General features: G+C 42.0%; 1 protein-coding gene across 2 annotated transcripts in view; it reads right to left on the minus strand.

Moving 5' to 3' along the window:
- Nucleotides 1–27,448, minus strand: part of LOC110965596 (SRY-box transcription factor 13) — a 51,747-nt gene that overhangs the window by 22,526 nt on the left and 1,773 nt on the right. For both annotated transcript variants that reach the window (XM_022214704.2, XM_022214703.2), the window contains exons 2-3: nucleotides 3,591–3,807; nucleotides 3,373–3,475 (exon numbers count right to left, since the gene is read on the minus strand). In XM_022214704.2, coding sequence (XP_022070396.1) covers nucleotides 3,373–3,475; nucleotides 3,591–3,806 — 319 coding nt within the window. In that variant the 5' untranslated portion in view covers nucleotide 3,807. The remainder of the gene's footprint in view (nucleotides 1–3,372; nucleotides 3,476–3,590; nucleotides 3,808–27,448) is intronic.

Consider the following 27,448-nt stretch of genomic DNA (forward strand, 5'->3'; position numbering starts at 1 on the left):
TCAGAGTAACTGAAGTCATTGTCAACTCAGAACTGCCATGACATGCATGGTGTTTACAAGTGTTGTTCACATCTGTAACTACAAAAGCACTCGGAGAGCGCAGACCTCCGCCAGGCCATCTGTTTGTCTGTCTGTTTGTCTGTTTCTGTTAACAGCATAACTCAAAAAGTCACGGACGGATTTTCACCAAATGTTTACAGAATGTCCGGAAGACCAAAAGTAACAATCGATTAGATTTTGGAGGTGATCCGCATCACCGTCTGGATCCAGGATTTTTTTGAAGGACTCTGTACAATTGAGAGATGGCTGGCACCGTGGAGCTCGGCTGGCATTTGCCATAGAACACAGGAATTTGCAAGTCCACCACTGGTGCCCTGTGCTTTTCACAGATGAGAGCAGGTTCACCCTGAGCACATGTGACAGACATGAAAGGGTCTGGAGAAGCCGTGGAGAACGTTATGCTGCCTGTAACATTGTTCAGTGTGACCAGTTTGGTGGTGGGTCAGTGATGGTGTGGGGAGGCATATCCATGGAGGGACACACAGACCTCTACAGGCTGGACAATGGCATTCTGACTGCCATTAGGTATCAGGATGAAATCCTTTGACCCATTGTCAGACCCTACATTGGTGCAGTGGTCCTGGATTCCTTCTGGTGTACGACAATGCCCAGTCTTATGTGGTAAGAGAACTCATGCAGTTCCTGGAGGATGAAGGAACTGATACCATTAGCTGGCCCCCATGCTCACCTGACCTGAATCCAATAGAACACCTTTGGAACATTATGTTTTGTTCCATCTGACACCATCAGGTTGCTCCTCAGACTGTCCAGGAGCTCAGTGATGCCCTGGTCCAGTTCTGGGAGGAGATACCCCAGGACACCATCCATCGTCTCATTCAGAGCTTGTCCCGGCACCGTCAGTCTTGCATACAAGCACATGGAGGCCATACAAACTACTGAATACCATTTTGAGTTGCTGCCAAGGAATTTCAGCAAGATGGACCAGCCTGCCACATCAGTTTTTCACTTTGATTTTGGGGTGTCTTGAATTTAGCCCTCCTGGGGGGTTGATAATTTTCATTTCCATCAAACAATGTGGCACTTTTCATTCCTAACACATTATCACTAACACACATCAATGCTAACATCCAGTTTGTTTTTTCCCCGTATTGAAATATGATGTATTTTCAAAGTGTTCCTTTAATTTTTTTGAACAGTGTATAATCTGTCAGACATTTGACACCAAAGTACATCCCTCATCTGCTTGTCTAATGGCAGTGATTTAGGAAGACTAGTGAGATGTTGAAGGGCAGAGGTTGTTTGTGAATCAAGGAGAGATGCTGAGCATTTGAGTGGATCAATATTCAGGCAGACTACACTCTAAGTTGAGCTAGTGGAGCTGGTGAGGGCAGGGATGGTTGTGCGAGCAGCTAGAGGAGGCCTTCAAGCCACATGTGAGAATAGAGGAAACTCATCATCTTACGCCAATTCTGAAACTAAGACAACACCTTCACTCTGCTTGGCAAACTCTAAGTTTTATTCGATCAAAACTGCATTGTTTAGTGCGAAATAGCACCAGAATGCAGTGCATTTAAAGATACAAGATGTGTGTCATCTATAGGAAATTTACATGGACACGTGTAAACATGAGCGAGAGAGAAAGTCTCACATAGAATAGAATATAACTGAGGTGCAGAAGTGTGAAGTGCATAGATACATCTGTTTTTAATCCAATACGGGGGCAAATGTTGAGTACATGTTCAGAGCAAAACAGACTAAGTCCCTCTACAAAAAAATGCTACAAAAGTCATTCACATGATTACACAATGGCTTTAAACAGAATCGATTTAAATATTAAATATGTTGTTACTACAGTTTGTATCTTATTTCCATGGGAAAATCAAGAGTCCAGCATTCATGACTTCATAGCAGACTGATCAGACGTGTGGAGATATCCCCAACTCCTCTGCAGGCCAAAGTTAACATCATACTATTGTTGCATAGAGATCAGTACACAAACATCATCTATGAGGCACTTCTATATAAAAGAAAAATCTACTCAAACACAGAGCCCGCAGGTAACTCTGCAATGGAGTTTTACTTCACATTACTCCTGCTTGGGCTTCACAGTGACACGGTGGTTAGCACCGTCACCTCACAGCTACAAGATCCCCGGTTCGTGTCCCGGCCTTCCTGGGATCTTTCTGCATGGAGTCTCCATGTTCTCCTGTACATGTGTGGCTTTTCTCCAGGTTCTCCAGCTTCCTTCCACAGTCCACAAACATGCTGAGGTTAACTGGTGATTCTAAACTGTCTGTAGGTGTGAATGTGAGTGTGATTGCTTGTCTCTATGTGTAGCCCTGTGATAGACTGTTACCTGTACAGGTGTCTCCTGCCTTCACCCTCAATCAGCTGGGATAGACTCCAGCCCCTCATGACCCTAACGAGGATTAGGCTTTGTATAGATAATGGATGGATGGGTGGATTAAACCTGCTTTTGTTTTTGATGCACGAAGAAGTAGGATGCTCGACACTCTGTTGCTCAGCTTTAAACACAATTTGTTATAAAAAGAAGCAAAGCAATGATGTGTGATTTGCCAAAGTGAACAGATTTCTGAGAAGATACGTAGTGGAGACAACCCATATTTTGAAAGTCAGAAAACACTTATTGTAAGGTTGGCAGTTTGATCGTCAGCCCTGTCACATGACAAAGTGTCCTAAGGCAAGAACCACCATTGCTCCCGACAGTGGTTCTTCTGAATGTGTGTGTGAAAAACATTGTAAAGTGCTTTGAGTACTACAGAGGTAGTAAAGTGCTATATAGGTGCAAACCATTTACCATGTACAGGGGTATACTTCCTGCTTTTGGTACAGCTAGCCTTCACACCTTGTGCATACCACGCCCAAATGTGGTTGATCTGGGCCTGAGTCTGTCTCTTCCAAATGGATCTGAGTGCAGATTGTTGACTGTGCTTTCGTAGGCAACAGTCAAACTTACCAAATATGCCGGACTTTGAGCTCCAATGGACTTGAATATAGGGTTCCAAGTGTTAACGCTCCTCAGCCATGATGGACCAACCATCCAACAGACACTGACATACCATAAGTCACATAACTAGTGTGGCTAAAAATGCTCATGATTGTAAACCATGACTATATGGGTTTCTAGTCTCAGTACACTGATAGTAAGAGCTAGCTAGAGGAACTTGGGTTAAGATACTAAAAACAGATTAAAGAACTTCAGCAGTGTGGAAGGTTAGCGCAAAAACAAATTTTGCAGATTTAAATATGACTGCTTGGTAGTCTACCAACACCAGTACAGACTGTTGCACAGGAAGTAGGTGAGAGGTCATGCTAAGAATATAGACAGACCTTCCTTGAAGTTGGATTGCCGTTCTGAATGGTCATGCATCCTTGCCTCCATAACTCCCATGGGGCTTTGCCTGTGAGGTAGCTCTTTACCTGGAGAGCCCTCCTGCCCAGGAACAGACAAAACAGAACATCAGCTGACATCAGACCAGAGCAAACACACACACCGATCTGTGACGCATCCTAAAATGTCTCGTCGTGCTCTTTGTAATCATTCCTACCGAGGGGGAGCGGGACAGTGGTGGGGTCAGTTGGCGGGCCTCGAGCAGCTGATTTCCTGGCCAATCATGTGAAGGAGATGTCTTAAGAGGTACAGCATTAGCATTGATTCCATCTGTTCTGCTCGACTCCTCCTTTTCTACTTTGACTCCAACATTTGCCATGCTGACATCCCCACGAGGAAGGAGGTGTAGCGCTGGAGAACTGGGCTCAACCATTCTGTGGACAGACAAAGATCACACACAGCACCACAGGTTATGAGGTTTAGGAATGCCATTTTATCAATTCCAGGATACACGAAAGAGAAGAAATCAAGATAACACAAATTCATTTAAAGAATGAAACTTCTGTTGCACTTTTTGTCCCCTAATTTGCTGCACTGACAAAATGATAATGCATGATCGTTCTTTCATGCACTGAGCAGGTTTATCACCTCTGCATAATAGGGCGAACACATGAAAACAGCGATGTAAAGACAGCTGGTTGATGAAGGTCATTAACAAGAGTCAGCAGCCATGCTAGCGAACCTGCTAGCCAATAAAATTAGCGACTAGTCGGTTCGGAAATTAGTCGAAATTCCCATCCCTATTTATAGGTGTTGGACAAATTGAAATTCTCTGAGAATTGACTGTGGGATCCTCAAACGAATGAGAATACATCCACCGAGGATTGGAGATATCTGGAGAAAATTTCACTCTTCCATGACTGGACTTCCATCAAAAAATGTCAACATTCAGATTGGTAGGTAAAAATGTTTTATTCTTTTGATCGCTGTCATGGAAACCATTAAAAAAAGTCACCGCTGTGGTGTCTCTGGGCTCTAACGTGTGTCTTTTAGGGTCCGGTTCATAAGAACAATTGAATTCCACTGTTTAAGGTGACTTCTGAAGTCAAGGTCAAGGGTTCAGGGGTGGAAGTGTTAAAGTTACTGCAAGGTGTATTCCAGAATGTGTGTGTGTTATAGAGAAGGAAGACAGACAATACCTCAGAGAGCAGGAGAGGGAGAAGAAGAGACGACAGGTTGAGTGAGAGAGGTCTGAACCACAGTGAACTTGAACAAATCAGCACAGGCTTGTGTTTATGTGTGTGTGTTATTTCCCAGCTGTGCAGCAGGAGGAAAAAAACACAGCAGACAGCAGAACAAAACAAACAGAACACACAAGGGCAAAAAGTGCACATATATATATAAAGAGGCAGAAAAAAGCCATTGTTGGAGCCAGGGAACAAAGGAAGCCGGGACAATGGGGGAGAGGCTGACAAAAGCCGCCGGCCGCAGGAAACGGGCCGGATAACAATGCCAGCGGAATGTGCCGACCAACTCGGGAACACAGCAAAAAAATGCAGAGCGCCACTGTTCTACGGAAAGCATAATAATGATTAGAGCCCCCTCCACTTCACCCAGCTCTCCCAGTCTATGTAGTGTGTTTCCAAACAAAGCCACCTGTCTGCCACAGTCCAAGACTCCAAACCTCCGTGAAAAACAAGCATGTGTGTGTCTGGGTTTAAAGCTGTACAATAACACAACATAAATATCCATCCATCCTCTATACACCGCTTTATCCTCACTAGGGTCATGGGGGGTGCTGGAGTCTATCCCAGCTGACTCGGGTGAAGGCAGGGGACACCCTGGACAGGTCACCAGTCTGTCACAGGGCTACATATACAGACACACAATCACACTCACATTCACAGTGAGCTAGCTGCCCACAGTGCACATTACCGCCATGATGAGAAGCAGAAGCACTAGCCACCATACTAGCTAGGTTACTGCAGCTCACCAAAGCTACCAACTCTGAGTTAATTTAGCTTTATTTAGCCAATCCAGCTACACCAGGATAAGATCAAAGTTGGCAGACAGCAACCATACACAGTCTGTTCCTGTGGTTGCAAAATTTCAGGTTTTGACATCCATGAGGTGTGTAATGTTCTCCAGGCTGCTGGCCTGCTGAGCACGGACCCAAAGATGGCTCCTGCTGAGATGTCCAAGGAGGTCGCCGAGTTGGTCACACCTGTGTCCAGCTGGGATGGTAAGATGGAAGCTGTTGTCCTGCTAATGGAGAATACGAAAGCTCACAGCAAAGCTGGTGAGTCAGACCCTCTTGAAGCTAATGAGTCCTCAACGAGTCCTGTTCTTACTGAGTCCTCAAAGGGAGCATCAGAACACCTTGTGTCAGATTGGGACACCCCCTTTTGCCTCCTTTGATGAATAGAAAATGGAGATAAAATGAGCTGATGAAGATAATGGGAAAGAGTGTCGACCCTACTGGCTTCTTCAGCCCTGCTGCTAGTGCCATGTATTGGTGGAGATGGAGGGAGAGGCCCTGCAACCGTGCCTCTCTAGAAAGACCATGGTAGTCATCAGGCCAGCCTGCTCCTTGTACGTTTCTGCATTTCTGGGCGATCCATTTGGACTACCAACTTTCAAAGTCCTCTCCACATCCAGCTCCTCAGATGACAGCCACGGGGCCATAGGGACAGCAGCAGAAAGGTAAATAACTCTACAACAAAGTGAGTGTGGCTTCTACTCAAGGTATTTCCTGATCTCCACACAAAGGAGGAGAGCTCTATTCAACACTGGACCTTCTTGTGTCGTATCAGTCTCTGAGGAGCAGAATAGAATAGAATAGAATAGAATAGAATAGAATAGAATAGAATAGAATAGAATAGAATAGAAATACTTGATAGATCCCCAAGGAAAAATTCTATTTGGATAAACCTGAAGGATGCAAATTTTCACATTACAATTTTTCTCTGTCACAGAAAATGTATACGATTTGCATTCCAGAGCAAGATGTAAGAATGCATGATTCTATCTTTTGGTCTCTCACTGAGGATGCTCTGGGCTTTGCTAGAAACTACAAAAAAAGAGTGTCCTGCAGCCAACCCAGGTCATTTCTTGCACAGAAGTTTCTCTGAATTCAACCTCTTCCACAGCACACCTCTCCAAATACAGAGTAAAAAATGCTGTCACACTCAAGTGTGTTTTGATGATGTTTAAAAATGTTGGGAGTGATAGCAGTAATTCCTCCAGGCAAGTTGCACATTTATAGCCTAGCCATGCTAGATCCCATGTTTCTGACGGCACAAGGGTCTAAGGAAGCTCGACAGGGAGGGAGGCGGGCTAAAAGGTTGTCTATCAAATCCCTCTGCAGCAGTTGGGTAGGTATACAACCAATCAGCACAACGAATAGGCTGACGTAGTTCCGAGAGCACCGGCGGATTGTGGCTAAGTCCCATTAGCTTCCCAACCAGTGGAGCCAACTGGTATATTAAGGATTTGCCATATCCCGTCGGCATAAGTCCAAATACGTCTTTCTTCTCAATGAAACACTTCAGTGTCGTCCTTTGTTTATCTTTCAAGTTGAATTTTAGCTTCAAATCTTTAAGGCTGTGGCCAAAGCCGAGTCGAAAGATAACTGTTTATTGTGCGCCGGTTGTTTCTGTCAGAATCGTCACGCCTCTGTCGTCACTTCGTTACGCCCGCCTTCTGACTCTACACTTCATGGTGATTGGTCCGGCCAGTTTTAGGAGAATCCAGCCTCCAGCCTTATGGAGGGTAACTAGACCCACCCTGGCAGAGAATTAAATTCGTTGCCATGGGTTGTCTAGCGCAGCTAGGCTAGCACATTTATGCAATGGGAGGAATAACTCAGGCTGTGTCAAACATCCTATGTGACACTGAACCATTGCAGAAATCCTAAATTTCTCTCAGACTGTGTCACTAGAAGTGGTTATGTCCAGGAAGGTGGTAAAGATGCAAATCTTAGGGGCTGCCTCACCATGGCCTGTAGGACACTACACATTCAGTCATATAAAGTGGCCTTTCTGACTTAAAGTGCTTTCTTCTGTTGGTGAGAAACCCCCATCTTTTGATCAGAACAGGAAACACTATGGTGGTAGCTTACATCAACAGACAGAGCAGGTTATAGTCCCATTATACATGCTGGGTCGCAAACTGATCATATGGAGTGGCATTCCCCTGTTGTCACTGAGATCCACTCACAGCAGTGTGAATATCTGGAACGGATTTGCTGTCCAGGGGAAACCTACAGTATGCGGCAGTACCCTCCCATCTGGACCTATTTTGGACAGCCACTGGTCGCCACCTGTTTGCTTTAAGAGAGGACGCTCGGTGTCCCAGGTATTTTTCACTGAGCAATCAGGAACCCCCATCAGGAACAGACGTGCTGGAACACAAACGGCCACGGCTGTTACTTTATGATTTCCACTGCTGGCTCTGATTCACCCCACACTGACCAGAGTGAGGAAGAGGGGTCTAATAATGAAGTAGATTGGCGCGAGGAAAACAGGGACGATACCTCTCCTGTGAAGTCCGCATTGTCCCCATCCATTGTGTTGGGATACAGTGTCCCAAAGCCAGAGGGGAGATTTTCCATCCTCATCCGGAATGCCTTCCTCTATGTGGCTGTCTCGTGAGAGGTCAAATCTAGACGCAGTGGGACAGGCTCAAAGCCACTACTCGGATCATTTCAATGCTTTGTAGCAGCAGCTCTCTCCTTCCTTCAGGAGCTGCTGGACAAATGTAAGGCCTGTTCTAGTATTAAAGTGAATTGGCAGCGATTTTAGTCTGCCATATTTGCAGACCACAGCAAGAGCCAGCATCTTTGGTCTGTTGTTTTATGAAAGAAACATGCTGGCTCCACCCAGCATTTGAACCATTTGTTCCCTTAATATCTCTGTTCCTAGACACTGTCTCTCATGTTGAACTGTTGGATCAGGTGGACATGAAGACATTACCTCTTAAGATGGCTTTATTACAGGCTCTTGCATCAGCAAAATATGTTGGTGACATTCAGTTCATGTAAGGTAATCTTAAGGTCATACTCAGACCAAACCCTGTCTTTATGCCAAAAAAAATCTATCACTGGGGTGTGTTCCTTCAGAGCTACACACAGCTTTATCCCTGTCCCTCTTCCTTCCCTGAACACAAGTGCTGCATGCTCTCTGTCTAATGAGAGCTTTGGATGGTTGTACCGAAAGAAAAAGAGCATTTACATGAACCCTCTGTAGGCACACCCTACATAGCTAACAGTGCCTATCACATTGGATTGTCGGAGGAACTGAGATGACCTATGCCAACCAGGGAGTGAAACTCCCTGAAGGGCTCCATGCACATCTGACCAGAGGTATGGCTGCGTCCTTGGCCCTCTTTAAGGGTGTGTCAGTAGCAGAAAAATGAGCACCAGCACGGTGGGCTTCACCTCTGACCTTTGCAGGGTTCTATAGATTACTGCACCATCACTGTTTCACTTTGTCCTGAGTGTGGGCCTGCAGTGGACCTCCTACATTTACAGTCATCCATTGAGCCTATCTGACACTATGTATGGGAGTCTGTGTATCCCCACAGTAAGAGACTGAAATGTATAAAATGAAGCTGAAGTTACTGAACTTACCTTTAATGATGAGTGATGCTGCACCAGCCCCTTCCATAGGGAGGAAGTGGGGCTCCACCTTGACACAAACGTCATGGATGGAGTGTTGACTTAGTGGCTTGAAGGGATAACACTGAGCAAGCATTCCCTCATAGTGAAACACTTCACTCATCATCAGAACAAAAGTTATGAGATAAGTAACTTGAAACATTGTAGTCTGATTTATTTTTAGTGGAGGTATCATATTTGTAAAATCTCCCCCCAGAAAGGCCAAAGCCAAATAATATTAGTATTGTATTGAAATAAAAAGCTGCCTGCCTGCCAAGGCACTAAACCTGTGCGGATTGGATGTGAATGTGTTTATTTATACCTCAGTGATTCAGTATTCAAGTCAAAAAACATTTAGTTTACACAACTGATGCTTCCCAACAAGCCCTGTACCACATGCAAACAGCTGCGAGCATCAGGAGCAGCAGCAGCCCGGCTACACTCATATCAGTTACTGGTCTGTGTCTGTATGTGGATATTTTTGTATTTTCTGTTATGTGGCATGTTTTCCAGTTGACATTACCTTAAAAAATAGTTTTTGGTTTAGTCGGTACAAGTTTGCTGTAATTGTGTTGCCCCATGATCTGAATGTTCCATAAACACTCCAATACTTGATATCTGCTATGTTTGGATTAGACTACCATCTACTTGAAACCTGGAAGAATCCATTTCACTGTAAAAAAGGTGGAGGGATGGAGCCAGAGAAGTGAGGAACTGCTTAGCCTACATTGCTGCAGTAGGCAGTGCTGTCAGCGAGGGGTTGATTGTTGATTGTGTGACAGTGGGGGAGAGCGGGGGCGTCCCGCCGGCAGAGACAACATGCCGAGTTCAGTCCCACGCTGTAAGTTATTCCTGGGTCTCCCCTCTACGTTCCTCAGGGGTTAGACTGTAGAGCTGCCACAGGTGGCTTTCACACGCCTCTGCACACTCTGAGAGTGTGTTTGTCACCCGGTGCAGAGGTATGCACACAATCTCTGTGACCCCCAGAGCTGTTGACACCAAGGAATGAGTGTCAAGGGACATGTAGGTTTTACAAGCACAAAAGGTGTTTTTCAAACAATGCCTTGAGCATCTTAGTGAGAACAATGTAAATCATTCAAGGTTAGCACCTCCCTCCACATGACTCTCATCTAGTTAAACATGCACTTAGCCTATTGGCAGCTGACTGCACCCATGTGGAACCTGACCTTGTGCATGCAACTACATAATGTGTAGGCAATGTGTGTGTTGCATGACTTCAACAGCTCTGTCTTCCTAGGAGGTTCTCTGAGTAACACATTTATTAGACTACCTCATGAAGCTCATGCAGATAATGCCAAGAAGGTGCAAAGCAAAGAATCTAAAATATAAAACATGTTCTGACGTATTTCACACTTTTTTGTTTACTACATAATTCCATATGTGTTCATTCATAGTTTGGAAGACTTTAGTGAGAATCTACAATGGAAATAGACATGAAAATAAAGAAAAACTATTAAATGAGAAGATGTGTCCAAACTTTAGACAGACAGACAGACAGACAGACAGACAGACAGACAGATCGATCTCTCACAGTAACTTCTCAATCTGCTGTGGAACCAATGTATAAACAAAAGTTTGGGGAAATGTTTCACAGTATTTCCACTGCAATAATAGCATAGTCCAATAGTCCAGTGTTCTGTGCCATACAGAGAATCTCCTCAAAGTTTTGTGTTCCACACCATGAATCTTGGTGCCATCTTTAAAAAGCAGACTTCCTCTGTGGCAGCAGGTTGTTTTCTTTCACTGTGGAATCTCCATCCACCCAACTGCAGCTGCAATCAAACTCCCAACTAGTACCAGAAGGGTGGACAGCACTATACCAGTAATACAATACCTGGGTACATTTCAGAACTTCTCCTACCGAGACCTTTCAGATTATCAGAGCAACTGCTTTTAACTCTTCCATAACCCAGTCTAGTGGGTGAAGCAGCTTCTGCCTTTGTGGTAGCAGCTCCAAAGTTTTAAAGTAGCTTTCCTTTTTCAATCAAATCCTCTCCTTGCACTGACACTTTGAGAATAAAGCTTAAGATGCACATTAATTTAATGATATTGGCTTGTTTTTAGTGGTCTTCACATTTTATTTTGCTTTTTAAGAAATCTATTTTTTTCTGTATTTTCAATACTGCATTTCCATTCATATTAGTGTCTTTTTTCTTTTCTACTCTCAGCCTAGGCCTTTGTTTGCCTGTAGAAGAACTTTACAATAATTATTATCTGAGGAAAAACCTTGTTTGGGAACTTTCTCATTAAAAGAAGTCTAGGATAGAGCACTATCTCACAACAGTTCTGGCTGTTACAGAACTCGTACTATCCCCTGTTGGAAGGTTAATTCTCCTGACAAAGCAGACAGGGAAGGGTTGGATGATGACAGTGGACAGGCCATGTGATAAAACTCATCTACTCTCCTTTCAGCACCAACAACACAGAAAGGTTATACTTCCCATGACAAAAGAATCACTTTACATAAAACATTCAGTTACCTGACAAGTTCTAACATGTAAAAGCCAACGTTTCCCGCCCTGGAGGCTTGGCAATGCAAATTCTTTCTGTTGTTCTATTGTTGTTTCCTTTTGTTTTCTTTTCTTCCATTATTCCCATTTTGTTTCTCCCACAGTTTTTATTCTTTTTCTGCCTACCCCCTACTGTCAAAAAAAGCTTTTTGAGTTTGTAATGTCCTCATAGCAACTAGAGCATGGTGCAGAAGAGCAGAAGCTGCTCAACAGACAGAGAGTGCCAAGAGCCAATCTCAGTAGTTAAGAACAGCAGAATAAAATGTTAGACATCTAAAGAAGCTTACCCAGTGATAAAGCAACAACAGTATTCTTACTATCAGTCCTAAGACAGATGTCAATCTGTTGGCAGAAGGTTCACTGCAGGAACATGATAGATAGAAAACCTTAAAATGGTTCAAGGTGACTCGAAGAAGTCATCCTTACAAAAAAAGAAACGTAATGAACAACATCCTGATCTTTACACATTTCCACAGCCAAGTCCATCACACTTCATCTCTGAACGAGAAGCAAATGCAGGAAACTTTCCCACACGTTTTAACTGTTCCTGACAGAGTTCTCACAGCAAGTTTCCAACCTGCTGTTCACTCACATAAAGACAAGTGTGGACCAGTGTCGAAACAAATGTTTGGGAAAAAGCTTCACAGGTAGCAGAGTTTGCTCAGGGATGATAAAACAATCCTCTACACCATCCACAGTGTCTGGGTCAGGTTTACTGCAGCAAGAGCTTCCAGAAAACTTAGACATCACTGAAAAAAACACCAAAAGGACATTCGACTGACAACAAAGCTGATTTATGTCTGAAATGTCTTTTTAACTTTAGATGCCATCCCTTCACCTATCTGTCACTCTGTACTGACCTGGTGGAGCCAAGTGGATGAGGAGATCCATCAGTGCTCCCTGACTGAAACACAGCCGTCCCTCTACAGTAATGCCTGACTTTTCCACTACTCTGTTACCTCTGACCCTGGATGTGAATTTCACCATAGTCCTGATTTGTGAGGGGAATGAAGGGACTGTGAGTTTGTGAACGCATTGATGTCCCCAATATAGAATAAACAGAAGCACATGCACTGTTTTCTGTGCTGAATTTGGGGGAAAAGTTTACATTAACTCTGTCAGTGATGTGTAATTGAGAGCAGGAGACACAGAATGAAATGGTGTGATGAGCATATATATAACAAATCTAGTCTGATGAACAGCTTTGAAGCAGAAAATGTAAGGAATTCTGGGGTGATGCATGAAATAAAAGCAGCCATTCAGGAGCGTGTACTGTCTGTACGCAAACACTGTTTTCTAATAGAAACAGCAACCACCTTTGTGATGCGGTTCTAGTCTAAACAGGGACACACTCTGGGCAACAGTTACAATGGTTTTGCCCTGTTTTGTTCAAAGCACCGTGTCTCCTTCACAAGGTAAAGAAGAGCAGGTAAATGTTTATTTTGGTCACTGTAAAGACCAAATAATATCTATGTTTATTTAAATTATTTAACGCTATGCAAAAAGAAAGTAAAACCAAATAAATAAAATTTGAATCTTAAAATGAAAAACTGGAGGAAATGCTATATATTTTAAACAAAAAAAAAAAACTAAACAGAAATATTCAAGAAGAACAACTGGACAATCAAAAAGGCCATTAGAGTACAGTCAACTCATTGTCAAGAGACCAGTTGGAGATGATGTGAGCTTTGTGACACGATGCATTAATCTGCTGGAAGTATCCATCAGAGGATGGTCCACTGTGGTCATAAAGGGATGGACATGGTTAGCAGCAATACTCAGGTAGGCTGAGACATTTAAACCATGATCAGTTGATGCTAAAGAAAAAATACCCCCCACACCATTACACCACCAGCAGCCTGAACCGTTGATACAAGGCAGGATGGATTCATGCTTTCATGCTGTTTAAATTCTGACCATCTGGATGTTGCAGCTGAAATGGAGACTCATCAGACCAGGCGACGGTTTGAAAATCAAGGACGTTCCCCCAGAATAACTGTGGCACAAAAATTAATCTCACCTAGCCAGCCCTATCTACACACCAAACTGGAGAATGGTCCGGCTGCATCGTTTTATCACTGTCCTAGCTCTGGATTTGTTGTATTTCTTTGTAACCAATCACATTCATCCTGGGTGGTGCTAAGACCAGGAATGCAGTGATGGTTATCCCTGCAAAACAGTGACACGGATAACCATCATAAAAATGAAAGCTAGTGGTGGTGTTATTGTAAATGTTACAGTAAACAGTGTTTCAGTGAACACGAGTGAATCAATCCTTTGAAGGAGTTTCTGCCGGTCATTAGAGAGAAGATGGTAATTAGCTGCAGTAATACTAATGCTAATTGCGGTGCTAAGTAGGGCTGGGCGATATGGTCAAAAAATAAAATCTCGATTTTTTTAGTCATCTTGGACGATTACGATTTCAATCAATTTTTGTTGTTTCTATGCGGTCTGTTTGCTATGGCTAGTGCTAGCCATGTCGCACTCCCGTAGCTGCAGCACTCCTCCCATTCTTTAGGATGCCTCTGCTGGAGGTGCTGAAAGAGGTTCGTTGTGCTGCTACTCTTCATTTTCACAGTACTTTTGCAAACCTTGCACATGACTGTAGTTTGCTCTGTGTCAGTCTTGTCAAAGCCGAACCACTTCCATATAATCAAGGTAACATGAGGCTCTTTTCTTGCGACCAACTCTTCGTTTGCTGTTCTGTCCACCATGACGGGGGTGTGAGTGTTTTGGAGGAAGGAGATGAGAGGCGGAAGCAAACGCCAGTGCACAAGTCGTGAAAAGCAGAAGAAGAATCTGTATTGTTATATGTTTAAGCTTGCCTCGATTTTATGATTTGGCAAATTTTCAAATCGTTAGGTTTTAAAAAGGCGAATTAATCGAATTAATTCGATTTATCGCCCAGCCCTAGTGAGAAGTGTGCCAGTGTTTGGATTTACTAAGGAGAGTCTATCTGTGGTATCGCTGCAGAGCAGAGGGACATAAACACTGAGTCTTTTCCACTGACCTCTCCATAGATGAGAATAACACCTGCAACCACGGAAAAGGTACACAAAATGAAAGGACTAGGACTGGACTAAAACTAATACACGTTTTTATTAAAACATTTATAAATATCAGGTGTCAGAAACACAACAGGGAAGTCTCACTCCAAGCCCAAGACTACACTGGACATAGAGCAAAGCTTATTGAAGTGAAAACACACCAAAAACATCTAAATCTATCATATTTACAGCAAACTGTCACACTCCAGTTGACAAAGAACTCCAAGCAAACAGCATCTCCTCACACTTTAGTCTCCTGAACATCAAACATGATTTTTACTTGGTTTCTTCACCGTTTCTTAAAGTATTTGTTTGCTTCTCCAACATCTTAATTTACTTTAATTTTCCACTATCTGACTGTCTTCAAGGAAAATTCAAGGCTTTCTAGCAGAACATTTGCACTGAACACACTAAACAAGTACGACGTTATTATTTTTATTATTTATTAATTAATAGATGTGTGTTAGACATCCATATGCAGCATGGCAACAGACACACACAACTCTACAGCAATGCTTCCTTGGGTTGCTGACTGGGCCTCATTAGAGGATGAGCTCTCAGGAATGGAGATACAAAAGCCTCACTCTCTGTTTTCCTCATGGCCTTTTGATGTCAAGGGTACTGAACCATAGCGCATAGTCCAAGAAATAAGCTCATCAACAACACATGCAGGTTTTTTTTATCATGCACTGAATCTGCGTGCATGCTGTGTGTGTGCGTGCGTGTATGTGTTGCATGCATGTGCGTGTGTTTGTGCTGGGAAGCGAACACAGAAAGCTACAAGCTCCGATAAGACACTGCTGTTCTGTGGTTGCTGGTCAGTTCATCACACAAAGAGCAGTGTTGATAACCCCAGCTCTGCGATTGAGTGATAGAGACATCACAAAGACTACATTCTACTCCCTTTTTCCTCTTGGAGTTCAGGGGCTGTCCCTCTGAGGCCCCACTGCACACACACAACACACACACACACACACAGACAGACACACAGACAGACAGAGACACAGACAGACAGACAGACAGACAGACAGACAGACACACACACTGTATGAGGACAGGGCTTCTGTTTTTGATGAAAAGATTTAGTTTGGACTCCTCTAGACCCTGAAGGTGTTCTGTGGTATCTGGACTCCTCTCGACCCTGAAGGTGTTCTGTGGTATCTGGACTCCTCTCGACCCTGAAGGTGTTCTGTGGTATCTAGCACCTAGATTTTAACAGCAGATCCTTTAAGTCCTAGAAGATGTGAGATGGGGCCTCCATGGATCAGACTTGTTTGTCCAGAACATCCTACAGAAGCTCCATTGGATTGAGACCTGGAATCTGGAGGCCAAGCCAACACCTCAAACTGGTTGTTGTTCTCCTCAAACCATTCCTGAACCATTTTTCCTTTGTGGCACAGAGCATTATCCTGCTGAAAGAGGCCATCAGTGAATACCGTTTCCATGAAAGGGTCTACATGGTTGGTAACAATGCTTAGGTAGGGGGAACGTGTTAAAGCAACATCTACATGATGGATCCAAGGTTTCCCAGCAGAACATTGTCCAAAGCATCACACTGCCTCCACTAGCTGGCCTTCTTCCCATAATGCATCCTGGTTCCATGTGTTCCCCAGGTAAGTTACGCACCAACCATCCACATGAGTTGGATTGGTAACTCAACCCTAACCGTCAGTTTATCAGTTTGGAATAGATGAGAAACATAAAATGTTCATTTTCCTTAAAAAATTTGTACAATAATTTTCGTAAGTTGGTTTTGTTACTCTTTTATTTTCCCTGCACTGATCTAAAATAAAGGAATTTTAAAATATATATGGATTGAAACAGTTTTTCTTTTTTAAATATTATTTTTTTGGCCTTTTCTAGGCTTTATTGGATAGGAGAGATAGAAAATGGGGGAAGAGTTGGGGGAAAGACATGCAGCAAAGGGCCACAAGCGGGAATCGAACCCAGGCTGCTTCGTCCGACACCAGCCCCTATACACGGGTCGCCTGCTTAACCCATTGAGCTAAACAGGCGCCCCGATTAACTTGTTTTTGAGATGGACTGCTAAATACATTTCATAATCACCCCGAGGCACAATAGAGGTAGCTGAGGTTATCACTGCTAAATGGTGATTTAAATATATTATCCTAAATAATAATGATTCATAAAACATGACATGTTTCTCTCACTTGTGTACATTAGCAGAGATACCAGTGTTATGATCTTGACCCGTTATTTCCATACAGTTTCTCACGTTTCCATAAAATCTGAATGTTCACCCAAACTTTACTGGACTGCAACTCTTTGGTGTGTCTGCTGCTGTCTTTTTTAAATTTCCTTCCAACAATATAATTTTATCTGCTCATGAGGACTCACAGATGACACACAGCCTACGACTCACTTCAGACCAGAGACAAACTTACTATCAACCTGTGAGACTTTCATTTATTGTCAGGAGATCAGGGTCAACTAATACATCTAAACACAGCTTCTTGTAGGATGCAGACCTTTTTGTAACCCCAGGAATGAGTCAACTGTTGTTTTAATCTGCATGTTTCTCATAAAGTAACTGTAGCTTTGACACCTATTAAACACCACAGCCATATCAGTTTAAGGATGAAAGTAAAGCTAATCACTTAAGATCATTAAAGGAATTGCTTTAAATTTGCATCCTAATCATGGTGGGTGTATGTTGTTAGTGGAATCTGAGTCACAGAGCCAATCAGCCCACTTTAGCTCACTCCTCATGTATGACATTCGTGCCTTTCTCCTGTGTTCTACTGGGTAACACTGTGAATGGCTGTGGTTTCTGTCCTGTACCTTATTCTGCTGTGTGGTTGAGTTTCTACAGAACTGATATGCATCAGCATTGCACTTTTATCCAACTCGTCAAAACACCAACTAACACCAGTCAGTATTCATCTCATCGCACTAAGGCTTCACATAGCAAAGTGAATGCTCAAAAACAATTTGTAAGTTTCGGATGGTTGTTGCAGCTCACAACTACCACCTGTATCCACAGCGTACAACAGCTACTTTACATGACATAACGTGTTCACAAAGTACAGCGCTGACCAACAATATGCTAAAAACATACTAGTCAATGCAAAATGGTCTCACTTTCTCATCTTTGTCATTGTGTAACAAGAACATGCTTTGAAGGGCAGCTCTGTCAGATAGAGCAGAAAAGAAACCATACATTTGTATCTACATTAAACCATCATCATCAATAACATCTTTATAATTTAGGAGCTTGTCTAATAGATGCAGCACAAACATGTGTGGGGTTTTACAAGCAAACGCACAACAATGTTGGAAAATGTGGCAGTGTTCCTCGTCAATAGGTCCTTGAGGTGTGAGGACAGTTTGAAGTTCAGTCTCCATCCAGCAGCTGCTACGTTGCTTTAATGTGCTGTGTTCAGGATTTTCACCAAGAAACTGTGTTGTGATAGCCTAGCCATGCTAGATCTCATGTTTCTGACGGCACAAGGGTCTAGGGAAGCTCGACAGGGAGGGAGGCGGGCTAAAAGGTTGTCTATCAAATCCCTCTGCAGCAATTGGGTAGGTATACAACCAATCAACGCAACAAATAGGCTGACGTAGTTCCGAGAGCGCCGGCGGATTGTGGCTAAGTCCCATTAGCTTCCCAACCAGCGGAGCCAACTGGTATATTAAGAATTTGCCATATCCCGTCGGCATAAGTCCAAATACGTCTTTCTTCTCAATGAAACACTTCAGTGCCGTTCTTTGTTTATCTTTCAAGTTGAATTTTAGCTTCAAATCTTTAAGGGCTGTGGCCAAAGCCGAGTCGAAAGATAACTGCTTATTGTGCGCCGGTTGTTTCTGTCAGAATCGTCACGCCTCTTGTCGTCACTTCGTTACGCCCGCCTTCTGACTCTACACTTCATGGTGATTGGTCCGGCCAGTTTTAGGAGAATCCAGCCTCCAGCCTTATGGAGGGTAACTAGACCCACCCTGGCAGAGAATTAAATTCGTTGCCGTGGGTTGTCTAGCGCGGCTAGGCTAGTGTTGTGACTCAGGAACTACAAAAAACTACTGGAAACTTATTATTACTTATTATTATTATTTTTAGCAGTTAAATGCGTTTTCATTGTACTGATACAAGTGGCAAACTGCTTCATCGTGTACCTCCTCATTGTGTATTTGGTGTGTTGCTGTATCTATGTGCTGGAAGCATTTGTTCAACTTGAATTTGTTGTTGCAACAAACTCCACACATCGATTTTCTATTTCTAGAGCCATTAGCATTAGTTAGCATTAGTTAGCATAGCAGTGAAGAAACAAAGAAATTTAAAATCTGTGTTTTTTCCCATTGTATGTCAGAGTCCCTGCTACTATTCTGTGCAAGTTTTGTTGCTCCACTCTTCTTGTGTGTGTGTGTGTGTTTCCGTACGTGTTCGTATGTTCCACACTCGTTACCACCCATGTGTGGAAACAGAAATAAACAGAATAGACATCAGCAGAGCAGAGGACAGACAGTGAAGTGAAGATGATGCTACTGAACTCGTCAACGACTCATTAAAGCCTTTCAATTCTATTTGTTTCTATTATATAATTTAGCACAGGCTGATGGTTGTGGCTGGATGTGTTTTTTTATTTTCATGAAGAGAGAGAAGTGTGGCTGATGTACCTGTTTTGGTCTAAGATGTAGCACTGTCCACTGGTTCTAAACGTTACATACAGACCTTTAGGTGATTCTTATTAAGTGCCTAATTCCTAATTCCTAATTCCGCTGCATTCTGATTCAGTTCTAATTCTAGTGTTAAAGCCTGCAAGCAATGAGCACAACAAATCTACAGACAAAAGTAGCTGACGTGCAGCAAGCAATCTACACAACTAGCAATTATTAATCATTTTTAATCTGGTGCCTACAACAGATCAAGACTGTCCAGACTAAGGCGACCTGCTAATGAGAAATTCAAATGGTCTGAGCTCCACTGTGGTTGCAAATAATCTTACTGACCGGATGTAGTCTGTGGGTATAAGCCTGATATTTGGCTCTTTATTTCACATGGCATTCTTCTCTCCTTCTCAATTCATATTCCACTACAGCCATTCTTTTACAGTACAGCTCAATAGTTCATTCATATCTTATGATTTTGTTTGTCCCAAATGAACTACTGTCTGTCTTTACATGAATAATGATCAACAACATGTCAAACACATGGAATATGTTGTGCTCTCATCCTGGTCAGTACACTTCATCACACTCTCCCAGCCTCTCTCCGTCTGTCTCTGTGTATCAAAAGCTTTCTAAATAAGATGTATAAATAGGCTGAAGACACAACTGCGCCCTTCACAAAGACACAGAGTCAAGAGAAAAGACAGACAAACAGGACTCTGGCTGTAGCTACAGCCTCATTCTTCTTCTTTTCAGAGGCACAGGTTAAAAAGCAGCCATTTTTCTTTTCATGCCTCCCTTCCTCTCATCCCTCTCTCTCTCTCTCTCTCTCCCTTGCGTTCTCCGAAACAGGTCACCTATTGTGGCGGCTAGCGAAAGGCTACTGTGGCATTTATCAGAGGGGAGAAGGAGCGGGAGGGGGAGAAGACAAAACACTCTCCCACTGAAGAGATACAACAAGAGAAAGGGAAGAAAAGACGTGTATGAAGGCCACTTTTTTCTCCGCTTCCTTCAGAAAGCCACCCTACCCCTACTCCTTCCCACCCCCTGCTCCTTTAGGCTAGCGCAGACAAAGGCGAAGCACTCACACAATGTGCTCTCTTCTTTAGCCCAGCACACTTTATATCCTCACTCCATTTACTGCTGCTTCTGGAGAGCACCCACATGTGCACTACGCATGTGTTTGTTGGTGTGTGTTTTCAGGAGTCATGGTGGTCTTGGTGGGGGTGTCTATATTTGCTCAGGGTCTTATAGACCAAGGGGCCAGGGCTCCAAGGCGTTACCATGGAAACGCCTTTGAGCAGTAGGAGCACAACAGGTGATTCTGTTCGTCTCAGCACTGACAAACCAAAGGAGGTCGTTGCTGTGTGTGTGTGTGTGTGTGTGTGTGTGTGTGTGTGTGTGTGTGTGTGTGTGTGTGTGTGTGTGTGTGTGTGTGTGTGTGTGTGTGTGTGTGCGTGTGTGTGCGCACACGCGCTACAAGTAGCTCCAGATAACTTAGTGCCATAGGTCTTAACCAGCTCCAATAAGCTGGAGATCATGTCTGAAGGTGCTAGCTGCCCCCACCATAACAACATGCTGCTCATAGACCTGACTATACATCACATACATCTGGGGAAGGTCTGAAAATAGGAGAGCACAGGAGGACCACTGGCAGGGAAGAAAAAAATCAAGTATGCTCCACTGATTTTTATGTTAGGCCTTATAGAGAAGTCCACTCACAACGCAATGCCAGTTTACACAGCAAAAACAGAGATGGAAGTAGGAACAAGAACAGCAAGGACGTGCTAGAGGTTATACAACATAAACAGTATGTAAAGCAGCTGTAATGGCATGTTTACAATCATTATGTGGGTCAATCTATAATGAGGGACTGTTGAAGTCCATGAGATATATCTGCACACAGGCAAAAAATAACCATTATTTATTATGGAAACAATCACTTATTAATAAAAAATGACTGCATATCACTAAAATGTCAACTCCCCATCAACCAAGTATCAGTCAATGGTTAAAACAAACGTTATCAAGTCTACCATTGGAAAGAATTACCTATATTCTGAAAGGGATAACAGCATATATTTGAAGGTATATGGAAGCCCTTTATTGATTATGTCAAGAACTCAGACTTAACAGAAAACCAAACTGATGACTAACTACTGTGGGTACGGCAATTTCCAAAATTGTGACTGTTAATTTATTTTATTTTTTAATAAGTTACTTTTCAAATGCCTGTAGCTTGTCATTATTATTACCTTTATGTTAAGATCCATTACATTGGGTGTATAATCCGTTTTGTAACAAGAGAAGCATGTTGTTCATTTTGTGTTTTTGTTTTTTTTTTAGCGATAACTGACAGCTAATCTATGAGAAATGACATGCAACCATGGCTAGGCCATATATGTCATGATTGTCAGTATTGTCACCATTTTATGTTACTGTAAAAGCTAAATAAAGATATTGTGGGGGAAAAAAAGTCAACTCAATAACAGTTTGAATTTAATACCAACCGCCTTCTAGATAGCTAAAAGACAATAAAATGAGCTGATTCAGAAATAGTTTGGATTGTGTTCTTTTATTAAGCTGAGATAATCATGACAGATATTTCTTTTTTGGCAATATATTAAATTTAAAATTACAAGAAAGTCCTACATACTTCATTGTTTTAACACACCTTATTAAAAATGGTCTAGTGGAAGTGGCGACATTCTGGGGGCAGATGTTCTACAAAGGATCTTTTAAAGAAGCGTTTATGTCCTACAGAGATTCATCTAAACAATCACAGACACTTAGAGGAGATAACTGTGCGATAACATTTTTATCAGGTACCTTGACTGACCATAGGAATGTCATACAGACTCAAATTTCTAGAAAGTCACCACTGATTTGATCAGTACTGATTAAAATAATATTAAAAGGCTTTCACGGAGAGATCTGCAAAAGTAAATTGAACAGGGGGATGGTTAAAAATTCATCTAGTGCAGAAAGTATGTAAAGGAAGCAAGAGGAAGGTTTACCACTATAAAATGTTGCAGTGTTAAGGTAACACAGAATGAAACAGATGAATGATAACTTATGTGGAACAGTGACAGGAACCATTCATACTGTAGAAGGGAATGTTCTCTGATCAGACCATTCGGGGTTAAAGTGCTGGAATGTTGAGTAAATGATGTCTGCTGGGGGACAGATCACAGGCTGGTGTCAACAGGCTAAAGGATCATCTCAGTGTACTTAAAAATGATCCAACAACGGACAAATGCATCAGTGGCAGAACATCGTATAAGTGTACCCTGAACTTATTCCACTAAATACTGACTCATGCTTATGCAGCCACTTGTTTTACCTTTTATATTTAAATAAATGACATTATTTTGTAAAAATCTGTTTCCACTTTGACACAAACAAAACTTCTTTTGTAATTTCTCATCAAAAAGCCCAATGAAATTGACCAGGACTCCAAGTTAAAAAGGAATAAAAGATGAAAGCTTTCAAGGAGGGCTGAATACTTTTATAGGCGCTGCTGCTGAAAAAGCTCTAATGAGGAAATAATGGTGGCAACTGATGGTGCTAATCCTGGACTGTGAGGATGCTGCTCATTCTTCTTCTTAAGTAGCTGCTAGGCAGGCACTCTGTGGATGTGTTACATGGTGACGTTAAAAAGAGACGGAAGAAAAGACTGGACTTCAAATGAGATGTTCCAGGGGGAGAGAAAAGCTCTCCGATCTTTCTAACAAAACACACCGAAGGAAGGGGAAAGATCCCAAATGCATATTTTTGCCCCTAAATCCTATCTGCTCCATTGTGACATATTTTATAGGTATAGCATCAACCTATTTTATATCTAAATATGATAGCTTGGAGGTCAATCTAGACATCGTTACTTGACAGTCATTCTGCATGGACTCATTCATTTGTGTTCCACTTCAGCCAATGACGAACACAAGACACATGAAAAGTACTAAAATGTGGAAAGAAATTATTTTACCGACTACAGAATAAGTATCTAAATAAAAGCTTTGTGTTTTTAACAGACATGCAGGATGATAGTGTACATTCAGTTCAATTTCATTTCATTTAAAGAGCGTCTCGACACGGCTTCACTGCTGCCTTAATATCTGTTATCTCAATTTAGTGTTTTGATTCAGTAAAATACACATTGTCTGCACTTTCTGTTTATTTTACCTTGTCTTTCAAACTGAGGTGTTGAGGATGGTGAGGGACACATGCTAAGCCCAGAGATGACTTATCTCGCTGCACAGGACATGAACATGAACAGGAGTTATCAGGTTCATGACTAGCAGATAAAAACTGCTGCTAAAGACTCTGAGATTATTTAGATACAGGTTTAACTTTAGAGGTGTCAGCACATAAACACACCATAAATGTTACAAAGTGATGAAAGTCTGTTTCATACGTCACTCATACGATACAAACATTAAAGTCAAACAGGCAGTGGACACATAACGGCCTACTGTTGCTTCAGCTTTCAGTAATTTTGGAAGGAAATGCAAATCATGCCAGTCGGTTGCTGTGGGCCAAACAAACGGTCTCTGGTCATTTGCAAATAACGCTACGCACTCATGCAAACATTATAAACAGGTATAGAGCTCTGTGTTTTTAAAAAAAAGTTAAATTAAGGTTTGAGATGAAAACAGGACTGTTCTGTGAGCCCAGAGGAGAGACATGGAAATGATCCAGGAAGCTGGGATGGTTTTATTTGTGCTTATAGACTTATGTATGAATAGACCGTTTGTGAATTGTTTAGAAAATAACGCCGGCTGAGAAAATGATGACAACAAACAAATCATGCGTCCATCTTCAGCCGTGGTTTAAGACATCTGTTTATAACACTTCTCTGTTGCTTCGAGCTCAGAAAGTAGTAAAAAGTACTGGAACATATTAAAATATGACATGTAGCTTGATGAGAGCACATTTTCATGCTATTTCTTTACCCAATAATCATTTCCTCAGCTTTATATTCCACTTTTATCAATGCAATGCAAAATGTGGTTACTAGTTGTTTGTTCGTAGGTTTTTAAATGAATAGGCTCAAAAAGCCGACGTAAACCTGCTCATTCATGTCCTGTACGCTAAACAATACAAGCAGGACTCCCAGTAAACTGTAGCTACGCTGCTTAAAGCTCACACATACTTCCCTCTCAGCTCTGCATTCAGTGAACACACCTTGGTCTTGTAGGAGCTTGTATTTTGACACTGTTGAATGAACACACGTGCATTCAACACAGGCATGTAGGAGAAGTTCACAACCTTTTTACACTGAATGACAAACGCAGGACAACGTCCAAGAATCCATTCTGTCATTTAAAAGCTGACTTCAGTTGTTGCTAAATGGCCTGCTGTGGCTGAAAGCTCAGGTTTTACTCCTGCACTATGAGCACATTATGAAGAGCTCAAGACAGCATTAATGCACATTCAAACACAGCTGGCAGTATGTAAATCTACAGCAGACACAACGAGCTCCACGATTTATTCTAAATTTATTTAAACCCCTGTTTAATCCTAAGTCTTTACAGAAAAACACCTGAATAAGTGTGTACTTCACTGCGTGTACAAATGCACACATCTGCCTCAAATACGAAAAAAAAACAACATGAAAAGCAAGATATTACAAGATATTTAGCCTTGTGAGCGAGGACACAGCTGAATTTCCTTAAAGAACAGGGGAAGGCAAGAATCTTACCTTGAAGGTGTGCAGCAGCCACCAGGGCTGTGTGTGCATGAGCCACTCTGTGTCTGTCACCTGAAGTCTGGACATTTATCTGTTTTCCTCCTCTAGGAAGGCATCGGCTGGACAGTGTGTTGAAAAAGTCTCATAAAGAATGATGGGAGATGCTAAAACAACCAACGAACCTTTTAATCCTTTGACTTTCCTTTGCAAACATCAGTTCTAAAAACTTCTCCAGGGACATGAAACGTCTCCCTGACATGTTCTGTCCAGACTTCCTCAAAGAAAACTAAATGAATACAAAGTGGCACTTAAAACCCACAGCTGTAAAGTATACCTGAACCACTGCTGGAGGTGAGTGCCAGGTAGTAGCTCTAATTTTTTTTAAAGGGGCAGCATGAGGTGCAGTGGGTCCTGCTGTCGTCTCACTGGGTCAGACCTGGTTCTGGGCTCTTTCTGCAAGTTCTCCCTGCTGGGTTCTCGCCAGGTTCTCCAGCTCCCTCCCACAGTCCAGAAATGTGAATGTGAGTGTGATTGTTTGTCTCCATGTGTAGTCCTGTGACAGACCATTACCTGTCCAGGTGAACCTTCACCTCAGTAAGCTGGGATAGACTCCAGCCCCATGACTCTGATGAGGATGAAGCGGTGTGCAGAAAATGGATGGATGGAAATTTATTTTAATGGAAAATTGCTCGAAAATAGTGAAAACTGTCTAACCTCATGTCTCAGAATTCAAATAAATGTCTCTAAAGGTGATATTTCGTCCGTCTAACAGTCCTCCTCACATTAGAGGAGAAAGAACATCTTTAAAAGTTACTCAAAAACACACATGACTCAAACATGAATCTGTAGCACAATAGCATAACATGATCATATCACACCATGTGATTCAGTTACTGTAGCTTGTTTTGGAGCTGGTAAATACACACACACACACACCATTCTTCTCCATTGTGATGTTTCTCTGTGGACTCCTGGTTCAATAGGATTGTGAGAACAATGCCCAGAGGATATAGGAGGTCAGAGGAGAGAGAGGAGAAACCTTTGTCTGCTCTGCTGCCCTTATGAAGACATCAGATGTATAAGAAATGATGCGCACACACACACACACACACACACACACACACACACACACACACACACACACACACACACACACACACACACACACACACACACACACACACACACACACACACACACACACACACACACACACACACACACACCATTTAGACTGCAACGCAATAAATCCCAAAGTCGACTGCAAATAAGAAAAATACTCTGCAAGTAATGAAAGACTAGATACACTGATATTTTAAAAAACTACGTATAGTCTGATTTACAATACTGGCATTGTGTGGAGTAGACCATAGAGATTATAACACGCTGTCTAGCATTTGCAGTGGATTAGTTTGTTCTAGTCCTAGCTGTGTCTTCTAGTGTTACCCTGACAGCCCAACTGATGGAGGACTTATAAGGTTAAATGATGAACTGCACGATTATATATAAGGAAAAATATATATTTATGTTTATACAGCGCCCTCCATAATTACTGGCACCCCTGGTTAAGATGTGTTCAAATATTTTTGTCCAGAAATGTATTACAGGAGAAGATTAGGTGCTGTTTTGTTGGCAAAAGGGGGTTGTACAAATATTAACATCAGGGGTGCTAATAATTGTGGCACACGATTTGATGTAAAACAATTATTTCTTAATGTGTGATTTTTTTTTCTCTACTGAATAAATGCACTTGAATTAAAGGTTGGATTTTCCTCTTTTTTCATTGTGATCCTATATTATTTTAGAAAAAAAAACAGAATATATATATATATATATATAAAGCATTTCTAGACTGCAATTTCTTGTTCCTTATCAGTCTAAATACACCGAGATCAGCATATAACATCTGCAATAAGCTAACATCAGCTGACATATAATAGTTAACACTGAATGACCATAAGGCCAAATTAATAATCACTATTATTTTAATAAATACTGATAGAATGATTATTAATCCCAGTTATTGTTTCATATCTTTTAGGGAGCTCTGCTTTCACTTTCATGTCAATCCATCAAGATCAAACCTTAAATAGAGTTCTTCCTTCAAATAATTCCCAAATGAAAAGATCCATGTTCTGAAGCAGTCAGACAGAAAACACTGGGTTTTTTTAATTCAACAATAGCTGTTCTTCTCATTCTGGTAATTATATATCACCTTGGTCTTTTTTAATGCAAACAATAACAGTGAACTATTTAGTAAAATCACTGGACAGAATAATCAACACTTCCATGGACACACGTTTGGGGTTTTAGGTTTTTTGGAGGTTTGTCATTAGAAACAGCAGACATCAGTTCTGCCTCCTGTCTTTGCTTTGGGAAACAGTTGCACCTTGTCCATAAATATTTTTTTATCTTGTGATGGTTAGAAAAGTCTGAAGATTTTGGAAACACCTTCAGAGCAGCAGCACACCAGTGAATGTTCTTTTACCGTTTCCTGAGTATCTACATCTATTTTATTTATTTAATGTG

The sequence above is a fragment of the Acanthochromis polyacanthus genome, chromosome 5, assembly GCF_021347895.1.
Source record: "Acanthochromis polyacanthus isolate Apoly-LR-REF ecotype Palm Island chromosome 5, KAUST_Apoly_ChrSc, whole genome shotgun sequence".
Taxonomy (NCBI): Eukaryota; Metazoa; Chordata; class Actinopteri; family Pomacentridae; genus Acanthochromis; species Acanthochromis polyacanthus.